Raw genomic sequence first — 12,300 nt, 5'->3', positions numbered from 1 at the left:
ACCTTTAGAAAATTATGTACATACCATAGTTCTTCCACGACATCGTGCGACACGTAATAACACGTTTTAATCGCGTTCGATCGCTGGAGAATTAGACGCTATTGTATCGCGCGAGAAAAGCGCGGGAAGAGAGAAGAGAAAAGAGGAAAGAGCGGAAGAAAATATTAGCCGCGCGCGAAAGCAGAGGTAAAGGGATAATTCGTATGGGAGGTGTCGCGCATAGAGGGCGTGACTATCCGCCGCCCTACCCAGAGTTGCTCACGCGCAGCGTCGCCGGCATCCGCCTCTATGTAGATGTGCGTGTTTGTGTTTCTTTTTTTCCCGCGTGGAGGGGAGAGCAGACGCGAGCGCCGTGGAGGGATCGCGAATCATAGTCGGCACTGACTTCAGACCGCGGTAGTACGTGAGAGCACGCGCGCATGTTCCTCGCAGCCTCTCGCTCTCGTTCGCGCCGGTTCGACTCCTCGATTCGCGATCGCCCACCGGGAGTCGTTCGCCCCTCGGTACGTCGCGTCCTTGATCGCCGACCTTAACGACGCGACGCTCTTTCGTCGTATGTCGGGCCGGCGAGCCCGCGATCGCGCTACGAGCGGAAAAACGCCGGGGATCGGCTAATTTTCACGCATCTCGACAATTTTTTCGATAACGGCGCGCCTGACGTATCGCTTCTCTATCCCCTTTCTCCCTCCCTCCCTCTCATCCCTCCCGCTCCATCATCCCCGCTCCCGTCCATTGGCTTTGTGATTTCTCCCACCTTGGCCTATCATTTCAATCCCCGTCCCTTCCCTCCTTCCCTCGTCCTTCCTCATTCCTTCCGATTCAGTTTACCGAGTTAGTTGTTTAAGGCGATACAGCGTGTGCACATCGTACCTTCTGCAACGGTAGTCCTCGAGAGTTTCATCCCCGGTGTGTTAGCGAATATATTACATCTTTCTTTTGCTCTTTGTAATCTCGCATCTTGTAAAAGTTGTGTGTGCGCGCATCTTGCGACTTCGAAGACAGCGTTATCGTTTTCGCGCGCGCTCGGTTTTGCAAGAGAGTGAAGAGAAACAACAACACAGAGGGAGAGAGAGAGACGTAAACAGAGACAGAGAGAAAGAAAGACAGTGAACAACCAGTGCGACAAAACTGTGCAAAGGTATATATGTTCATCGATTTGACGCGATCGTTTTGCCCGCGATATCTTTGTTTCGCTGATATTGCCATCTTTGGCGAAGCGTCCGGCGTGAAGTTGCCGACGGGTACTTAATTCGCGGCGCGAAAAACGACACCTTGCTCGCGCGGGACACTCGGATTCGAATTTAGGTTCGAATCTAAATATCAAATCCGCATATACATCGCGAGCGTATATACCGCATATATCGCGCATATATCGTATATCCGGGAAATCTCCAAAGACTTCAGCGCGTCAACGCTCGTTTTGTGAATTGTGTCGCAAGAAAACAGCCAAAATTCGGGTGAAGCGTGATCCTAAGCCATCCTACGTGATGGACTCAGCCGACGAACAAGACGTGGAGAATCCCGGAGGGATGGCCAACGGAGCCAACGGAGCCAACGGCGCTAACGGAACCAACGGAGCCAACGGAACCCACGGAGCCAACGGAGCCCACGGAGCCCACGGAACCAACGGACAGCATCCGACACCGGAAGGATCCTTGGTAAGTTTCCTGTCAGCTTCATTCATGAGATACTCGATCGTACTATGCGTTTTTCTTAAAATCGAAGCAGTGATTTCATTGTTTACGCTCTATTTACATTTGTTATATACATCATGTATATGCGCTTATAAATTTCACGTGTGAAAATTTCTAGGTTACGTAAAATTTAGAGTCATTATTAATCAAATTAAATTGAGGAAAAAACCTATATCAATCGTTCCGTTAGAAGTTAAATCAATCGTTCTTGTTCCCGGTATTTGTCGCTTTAACGTTCCCGGTTTTGTTTACTTTAACGTTCTTGTCGAATAATGTTTCTGACTAACAACAATCACTTTAGGAAAAACGCATATTTTGCATGTTATTATTTCTAATAATGTTCCGTTACTTGCGCTATAGTTCTCTAGTATTGCACATTAAAGGTTACCATGCGAATTTACAACAGCATAAGAAAAAATAAAACAGATAATTATAACGGATAATAATAATATAAGCTAATTAATATATTATATATTATTTATATATTTTATATATAATTATTTATTATATATATATACATAAAAATTATATAATTATATAAGTAAAAATTAGTAACTATAACAGTTAACTAATTAATATTACTAATATTTAATTGTATTGAATAACAAAAAAAATAATAATCGTAATATTCATTATTTTATTATTTTATTTATTTATGCTATTGTGCAAATTTATGTACGATAACCTTTGATGTGTATTAGTCTCGACTCTGTATATGTATAATGCATCCAATCAAATTCTATTAGAAGACGATCGTGTATCTAATTTATTGATATTTTTGCCAAGAATGAACGCATAGTTTCTCCTCATCTTTTCCTGATTCTGATCGTGGTAATTATCGAGAGAATTTACAAGATTTTAGATTACGTAAAAACAAAATTAAATCCTTTTCTCGTTAAAAATATCTCGAAAGTGGCGTAAGATGGAATTGGAAACAGCATGGCTATGTAAGCATGGCATCCTGTAATGGTATTGTTGTAACAGCAAATTGCTGAATACTATGAGACCGAAGCAGTTGAAGATAACGCGGGTCAGGAGAAATAACGAGAAACTAGCGTTGCCATAACAACCGAAATGCTATCAATTAGCACTCTATATGGCACCTTAACTGAGTCGAAATTTTATTTTCATTCTCAATTTTCTCTAATCTTTATAAAGGATTTTGAGATAAATTTAATTTATATATAATTTATGTATAAAAGTTCTCTCTCTCTTTTTCTTCTCTATTTTACATCTTAAATAGATAATAAACGGACAATTTTCCACTCGGATAAAAAGAGGAACTTTCGACAAAACTGTAGCTTAAGTAATTTTAAAAGACTGATTTGATTAAAATATCAAGATAAATTATATTTAACTCGAAAATAGAAGAAAAATTTCGACTTAGATAGTTCGGGAAGATTTTTTAAGTGAACATTTTTAAGTGAAATGCATAATAATTGTAGCATTTTTAAAAATCTGTTTTTTTAGTAGGAGTCTGTAATTGATTTGGTTACTATTTAATATAGATTAGATTTTTTAGAATATCTATAATCCTAGATAACTATATCTAGAATATCTATAATCCTAGATAAAAGTGTATATACACACACATATATATATACACATATAATCAAATATACGTATATCAAATTCATAGATTTCTTGATTAAATTTCGATTTCAAACCCGGCAGCGCAAACAAATGTGACTTTCAACGAATTGAATAAATACATTTTGGATAACTATGATAGTGCGATCGCGATAGAAATACATTAAAACGGTTCGATATCATGCGTCACTGGAGCGATATTAGTTTACAAACAATGCCAATCTCTCAACGCGCGCGCGTTCGGGGAATATTTTAGATCAATATATATTTTACGTCCTTGATTATTCTCGTCCTCATAAAACTCACGTTCCGACGTATTTATGAAAAGATTTTTATCGAAATTTGAAAGAAAAGAGAAATATGAAAAGGACAACACGCGCACTTTATTAAATTATTATTAACTAAATTAGTTCTTTCTCATCTCTCACACCTTATATATAAAAACCTGATGTTAAAATTTCAAATTGTACTTTTCTTTATATCTTTAATTTCTTCATATCAATTTTTTATCAACTAAGAAAATAAAAAAATTATTATATCTTATAAAAAAATTAATAGCTACGTAATAAAATACATGTCGGGGAAAATAGAGATTACTATTATTCGTGACAAAATTGGCAATGCTAACGCTGTCGAGAAATTCGTAATATGTAAATATGTATCAACTTGTTTATTTTATTGTAAGAATATCGTGAGCAGAATTTAAACTTTCGATATTTTATTTCGAAACTATGTTTAAAATTACTTATACATAATTCGAACGAAAGGAAAATCAGAGCAATAACGGAACCTAGCATTAAATATTTTATGCACGTGGAGCGTAAATAATTGCTGCAATCTATATTAATAGCGGTAATTTGAAATCTGAAGGAGCGCGAATTACGATTTTCATCGTGATGCTTTTTCTGACATTAACGAGCATTTAAAAATTAATCGGGTCGTGCTATCCATTTTTATCAAATATATATCATAGCATTTTGTAACTCCAAAAAAAAAATATCGATTTTTCTTTAAGAAAAATTGGCTTTAAATTGATCAGAAAATCTCTTGGAGAATCACAGGCGCGAATTTGTTGTAGTTCTATCATATCTAGTAACTTTGCATTCTAATACAGAAATAAAACGCGCACGGTTGATTTCCGCACTCTATAATTATACTATAGTATAATTATAGGATACTATAATTAACTAAAAGTAATTACGTAAATGTGGATGACGGTGGAGAGCTCCTATATTCTGTACATACGCAACATATTAAATTTTTCTAGATCATTAGCAGTAATGACTATATTTGATGCTCTTTCGATGATTATCTATGCGAGATGATTGTATTTAATGTTTTTGCATATTTTCGTTTCTTTAATTTGTACCTCATGAAAGTTTACGGCCTTCATTTCTACCTATGCGCATTTTACATTTCTGGATATTTAATGTATAATTGCCACCGTAAATTATTATCTACCGGTTTGCGTGCTAGTTGTGAGTGAAATTTATAAAGCTCCAATTCACGCGCGAGACTAAATATCTATGAGAATAAAGATATAATCTATTTCCCGCGATTTTGATTCGCATGAATTTACGTAAACGCGCTAATCTTTGGAAACGTGCTAATCATACGTATGTGGTCGAGAATATCTGAGACAGGGTGCGAGTGAGTAAGCGGCTGATAATTTCGGTGCAACCAGAGAGAGTAACACCGGGAGAAATGTATCGCGACACACACACACACACACATACATCATGTAGATAGAGGTAAAGGTGTAAACAGGCTCTATGAACTTGTGTACGTGCGTTATCAGCGGGGCGACGATACTCTCGCCTGCGAGTCGCTAGGAAAAAAGGAACGGAGGTTGCGGGCGTGTGTGGGAGCGAAACGGAGATAAGGAGGAAAGCGCGGCGAAAGGGAAAGAAAGATAGAGACTCGCGTGGAATCGCGAAAGAGGTAAAGGTAGGAGTCCGGAGGGGGAGATTCGCGGTGTGCACGAACGCAAGGGCGGGGATTCCCCCTTCGGCCAATCGGATCGACTAGCGAATGCGCTCACCTACGGTTCTCGCTGCTCGTTCACCTGCAGACGCCATGTCGTGACGTCACATCTCATTACGACGGGCCCCGGCGTTTGCGGCGAAGTCGCATTGTCGTCTAACGACGGGCATCGCGCGCGCGTTCTTCATCGTGGAGCTTGTTCGTGAAATTTGTCGTTTCGAATTTTCATTTTAATTTCTAAAATTTTGATTGTACCATAAGCATGCACCCTACGATATATTTCTCGAATGCATCTTAATTTCCTCCTTTCAATCTCAATTTTCTCACTTTTATGAACTTTAAAAATTTGTTTATATAGGAGTTGAACTCTCACTTTTTATTTCAAATAGACAGTAAACGAACAGTTAATTAAATTTAAAAATTTAGAAATTTAAAAAAGGAACTCTTGATAAAATTATACGTAAAGAAGTTTCAAAAGAGAGTATTTCGATTGTGTTTAAAATATCAAAAATGTTAGATTGAAAATTGAAATTAAAAGTAGGAGAAAAATTTTGATTCGGATTATTATGAAAAATTAGTAATCAATTTCCACCGTGATTTCAATTAATTTGTATCAATATCTGCAATTCCTTTTTTCCGAGATATATTGTATTATTATAACTGTTCAATTATCAGCTAAAAAATTGAGAAAAAAATCTTTTCACTCTCATTCAATCTTAAATCATGATACGTTTTCATACCTTTGGAATAGGCGACAGATTAGACGAAGAATTAGGAAGATAGGAAGATAGGAATGGCATTGAAAAAATAATTCTGCCAATGCATCCTTCGAAATTCTTTCGGTAGTTTCGACATTTGATTTTTATTGGATTCAGAGATCTATACAATGAAATTTATTATACCAAAGAGAGAGAGAGAGAAACGGAATGTATGACCTTGACGGATTCACAGGGAGAATTACGAACTGTTCTATTATTCGACTATTTTACGATAGGGCCAATAAAGATCTCATAATTAGATCTTAGAAGTAATATCCTAAACCCTATGACCAGTCTGGTCTAGACGAAAAGCTCAGGTCGAAAATTGCAAAGGTCCGATCGCGAAAGGTTCTCTTTTCAAGGATGCATCCGTAAAATCGGATCGAACTAAAGCGAGCGATAATCTCCTCTAGGAAAAGTGGACCCCGAGTCGTCCGAAGATACGCATCTATTATTAGAAAAAATACAAAAAATGCAGAATATCTACACTGCATATATATATACACGTACATTTACATATATTTAAAAGAAATATCTCGCATTGAAAAATAAAATTTGTCTCGACGTCGATTCCTCATCGCGTGTCCAACATCTCGGAGGGGGATTTGATAGAACGTTATTAATTAGGCGAGAACACGATGCAGCGAGCAGACGATGGTCGGGTTTCCGTTCCCCCATTCTCCCTCCTCCCCGCAGCGTCAAATTATTCGTACGCATCGAGGCGCGTCTTGGACGCGATTCGCAGGGAGGCGCGTGCATCCGCGCGTGATCCCGATTCAGCTGACGCGCGGCGCGGTAAAGGCGCGAGCGAGGAAGCCGCGACTCCCTGCGTTCGTTGTTGTTCGTTGGTGGGGAATCACGGCGGCAGCGGCGGCGACGGCGCAAGAGCATCAAAGCGCGGCAGAGAGAGGGGCGTCCCTGAATGAAATGAAGAAAAAAGAGAAAAACACGAGGAGGACTGAATCGCGATTGGTCCACGAGCTCCTCGCGGTCACGCCTCGCTTTTATCCGCATACGTCGCGCGCCGTGCGCTACGCCGTGGCTTTTCTCTCTCGAGATGACCGCGAATCGATGATGTCCCCTGCATATAAAGTGGGGAATATTCCTCTGACTCGTATCAGCCGTGATTGGTCGTAAATTGAATGGGAAACATAAATTCTGTCTGTACTCGCGTTGAATATGAATATATATACGAGAAGTAATATATCTTATTTAATATTTATTTTAATTTAACACATTTAATATTTTTCGTCATATATTATTAAATATAAATCATATATTTTATTTAATATATTTAAATATTACTTATTTAATATTTCGACTTGTGTCTCTTGAAATGACGTTTGTGGAAAGACGTAGAAAATATATATCGAGAAAGAGAGAGAGAGAGAGAGAGAGAGAGAGAGAGAAAAGTCTTAAAAGAAAAGTATCATTATAGGAGTAAAGTTTTTTAACATGTAGCGTGTGTCTAAGACTTGAGTAATCGGTCACTCGACTCGATATTATCGATACGTCTCGATGTAGCGAAAAGACGGAGGGGGTCTGAAAACGACAAGGCGAAAAGCTCGATACGATCGTCACGATTGCAGAATAAGTACGCTATTCCCACACGCCCTTTCGCGAGCAACGATTATCGATCGTTTAATAACACCGATTTTATCGAAAACGACACAGAAATGCAGCCTCAAGTCTCTCCGTCAATGTCGAGCAAGTTTGTGCTTAACGATACCTATTTAAGTGCACTGCAAAAATGTTAAACTTGTACAATTATAATAATGCTAAGAAATTTTATTTTTTTCGCATGTTTCTCTCCATTTATTCTTATTACGTAGAATTGATTTTGCTGCATAGATTTATACAATCTTTCACACTCCACAATTATTATTACATTTAAATGTGAATAGCAAATGATCGAAATAACCGTAAATTTAATTCCGTCGTAAAACCATGGAAATTTTATTTAGATGCTAGCGGTCGTTCATTTAATGACGCTATGAATGTCATTGATAAGAATTATTTATCAGAATATGTAAGGTTTTTATTGCATCGCGCTCAAAATGACGCGAAGCTATATTTGAATCGATAATGTTGCGCGTTTTAGAAAATATGCATGAAATAAAGGATGTCTTATACGCGGGTATCTCATTTTTATTAACGTAAATTATAACAGTTAATAATATATGACTATTTTTCCTCAAACATGAAAATTACTCGACTTTGAACGGAGGCATTAATACTGATAATTAGGGTTAATCAGCTTATCCACGTCTTATCGTATTTCTTGTTGCTAACGTTCATCGTATTAAAACCAGCGTACAATCATAAATTTATATGTATATAATTTGAACAAGGTCAATTTTGACAAAAAATTTCAGCCTGATAATTTATCCCTTGTTGAGATAATAGAAGATGAATCATTATTGAATCTTTATTAAGAATGTGATATCTATATTTACATAAGCGCGTGATCAAACTTTATTATTTCCATCGCCATATATAATATAACGTATCGTTATCAGATTAAAAGATTATTTTAAACAGTCAATATTTAAATTTGAAAATCAAATATTTAAATTTGAATCGAAATTCTTCTTTTATCTTCGATTTAAATTTTTAATCTAACATCAACTTTAATACTTTAATCATTTTCGTTTGAAATTATTTAGTTTTTGAAATTAGTTTTGTTAAAAGTTTCTTCTCTTTTAAATTTTTAAGTGGGAAACTATTCATTTACTGATTATTTGGCAAAGAAGGAATAATTTAATTATATAAATTATATAAACTTATCAGAATTCATAAAAGAGAAAAAATTAAGATTGAAAATATTAAGGGAATTTCGACTCAAGTATTATAATGCCATTAAAGCTAGAATTTTAGTTGCTAATTATTCCTTCTCTCTATAGTTATCCCAAATATTCTTATTTAGCCACATAATACGGCAAAGCACATTCAATGACGTATCGTATATTTAATATCGAATAAAATCGCGATATAAATTGGCCGTTTTTTTAAATGATGTAAGGGTTTTTTTATGGGAAGTGCAAATTATTGATTCGATAAGCGTATAATGATCCGTGTGAAACGTTATATTTGGTCGTTAAGCCATTCGCGGGTATCTTCTGTTCCAGTATTATTATTATTTCACACTTTTTCGCGAAATACAATTGCCAATTATTCCTATTTTTTCGATGAGTTTTAACTGCGCACTATTGTAGATCATCTTGCGGGATTTCTCTCTCTTATCTCGAAGAGTTTAGCATTTCTATTTCTCTTCTTCATATCTAAATTTAAGAACGAAAAAAATTAAATTTATCTTTTTCTTGTAGAAAAATAAAATTTATCTTTCTCTTGTAAAGAAATAAAATATATCTTTCTCTGATAAAGTACATATGATATTTTTCGGAAAGTGCTTTATCATTTATAACAATAGAAATTTTTCGAAAATAGTTTTCGAACTACGTGAAATCAGCTTTTGAGATACGATTTTAAGATGAATCAGCTTTTGAGATACGATTTTGAGATGAATACTGAAATAAGAGGAAGTTTTAGGGAAAATATGCGAGATAAGAATACATAATACACAAGTATTTTGTTTCCATTTTCTTCTTTTGTTTCCATTAACTTCACCCGATAAGTGTGAAAATACGCGAGATACGCGAGATTAACAACTTATATGAGAATAGATCGGGGTAATTTGACGACACGTCAGATTAGATATTTAGTAGAGCCGGTGTTTGTGGGGCGCGTTTGTTGTCTTCCTCGAGTCAAGTGGAACTTTGAAAGGTTAGCGCCAATTGCCCATCTCACCTTGTCTTGCCTCGGGGAAAGGTACGGTAACTATTAGGCGACTACTGGCACTGAGGTGGTCGTGTAGGTCCTCTCGGTTGAAAAGGATCTCGTACAAGAGGGGAGATGTTGGCACGAGCCTCCTACCGATTCTCCGTAGTTAAGACGCAGTCTAGACCGTTTCTAGACGCACCGCTTTTCTAACCGCACCTAAGCCGATATGTTTGACCTGTAGAAAAATTTCCACAAAACCGCCACTGACTCTACAGGAAGAACTGTAAGCAAGCATACCATGTTGTGTCACATTTGTCAGCACCGCGATTCTCGTCTCGCGCGTTTTCATTATACACTATAAATTATTTTTCTCAAGTCATATGTCTACAAAAAAATCGATTCAATTTATAATTGCAAATTACAGCTTTCTAACAATGTCGTTTAATACGAGTATATTTATTTTAATTTTTCATGTACATTTATTTTTATTTAAATCGTACAGCGTTTCTTTCTTTTTTTCGTATCTCAATCAAGTACAATCACGGGGCGTTTATGTCGGCGAACAACGTAAAACGATTTTATGGTATTTCGGTATAGCTCTGCCTCTCCCCTCTCGGTTGAAATATTTAATTTGAGCCATCGCGTATATCACTCGCGGTCCTAAGTAAACTCGGACTGGATGGATGTCCGCGAGGCCGCTCGTTCGAGGGAAACGGGTTCTTCGTCGAACTCGTACAAACAACGAAGCGGGAGACGCGCTTCGACAGACCACTGAGGTCCATAGGCTCTCTCGTGTTGACTCTTTGACTTTACTCGCGCCTCTTGCTCGCCTCCTTTCTCCTCTCTTCTTACTTGCTTCTCTTTCCTTACCTCTCCACCTGCTTTACCGAGGTCCATCGCTCTTCTGCACTTCGGAATCTCGCGGCTTCCTTCGGGTCGACCGGGTCGTCGACTTCTTACCTGACCGTTTCGTGGAACCGCGTGGAACAGGGGGAAAAAGAGACGCTTAAATTTAATTTCGAGCTTATTTGATTAAGCCAAGTGGGGACATGATTTTGTGCTTCGAAACTAACCGCCCTTTTCATTTTCCTTGCGCGTATTTAATTTAGAGCAGCTTTTGATGCACCGAAGCAAACGCACATCTACCGTATAGATATCTGATAGAGAAATGACAATTGAGCAGATATATTTCGAGAACAGGGCAATGATTAAAAAAATGATTCACTTGTTTCACATAGTATTATAAAAGAATCCAATTCGTATAAGATCTATCGAAATGATACGGTAAACTCTCCTTTCCTCGATCCCGCGCTAATGATGATTTATGCAACTAAGTGGGAGGGATACTTTGCGTACAGGGGCTCACGCGCGTTTACGTTCACGCGACGTGTAAAAATTATGGAACGGACGTGTGTGTAGCCCGATCAAATAGAATAGTGCCGTAACGCGCTCATTGACGTATCATTATCCGCGCCGGTGCCCAGATAACGTTGTCGCAATCGGCGCAATTTATATTTTTACGATTGCAGCCAAGGCTTCTATTCCGTGACTGTATTAATGCCCGGCGGAGCTCTAACGTTCGAGAATTGCGCCGGTTACTAACCTACTTGCGATTCCGGAGAACGCATAATCGTTTTCCTATTTTCTCTCCTTATTGTACCATTTCGAACGGTCGAAAACTGCTGCGATTGAAAAAACGAAACGCGAGTGAAGATATAATGTTTTTAACGTCGCTGAATTCAACATTCATCACTATTGCGGACGCGAAGTTTTTTTCCGCGGTTCGCGGTCGATGCACAGATTTAATTTAACATCCATAACTCGTTTATTACTCGTCAAGATCAGGTTTGTGCGTCAGTCTATAACTGAATGTATAGCGGAGAGAAGGTACATACACTTGAAATCGTGCTCAGCAGGATAACGATTTAATGATACAGCTGCAAATTTGTCAGGGATCATGGCACTTCTTACAAAATCAAGGAATTGAAAACAAAAAGGAAACAAAGGAATTGAATAGAAAAAAGGAGATTTCGGAATTTTTATATGGTCACAGGATGTCCGATATTCTCCCAGATATTCTATTCACAAAATTCGGAACCTTATAAAAATTATAAGTTGAAACCCCCTGCGTCCGGCAACCTCTGTCATTCAATCTTTATGATTTTGTAACGGTTTCCCAAGATTCGGAAAAGGTCGGTTTGCAGTGTCTGGGTTTGTGATAGTTTCTTTTTTTCTGTCACGGATGTTAAATGTTCATTTATTTGCGTGTGATGACTTTCAATCGCAGGTAGTCGATTTTTTCCCTTTTTCCTTTTTCCCTTCAAAAATATTTAGCCCTAAAAATTGTACCTTTCTTTTAAAGTTTTGATACGTAACGCTATTTTTTTGAGAATATTGTGTGCCATTGACTTGTAAATATAAAGACGATATAAAATACGTAATCTTTTTTTTGGAATTTTATCATGAAAATAAAATGTCTCGCATTTACTTTGCGT

General features: G+C 37.4%; 1 protein-coding gene across 2 annotated transcripts in view; it reads left to right on the top strand.

Moving 5' to 3' along the window:
• The first annotated feature begins 373 nt into the window (after positions 1 to 373).
• The window catches only part of Retn (retained), a 94,963-nt gene continuing 83,036 nt past the window's right edge, over positions 374 to 12,300 (top strand). For both annotated transcript variants that reach the window (XM_083087218.1, XM_083087217.1), the window contains exon 1: positions 374 to 1,658. In XM_083087218.1, the coding sequence (XP_082943344.1) occupies positions 1,488 to 1,658 (171 nt within the window). In that variant the 5' untranslated portion in view covers positions 374 to 1,487. The remainder of the gene's footprint in view (positions 1,659 to 12,300) is intronic.

The sequence above is a fragment of the Camponotus vicinus genome, unplaced genomic scaffold, assembly GCF_025532165.1.
Source record: "Camponotus vicinus isolate PSW18456_S1 unplaced genomic scaffold, iyCamVici1.0 SCAF_13, whole genome shotgun sequence".
Classification (NCBI taxonomy): Eukaryota; Metazoa; Arthropoda; class Insecta; order Hymenoptera; family Formicidae; genus Camponotus; species Camponotus vicinus.
Note: the sequence above shows the minus strand (reverse complement) of the source record. Positions and strands in the feature narration are given on the sequence as shown.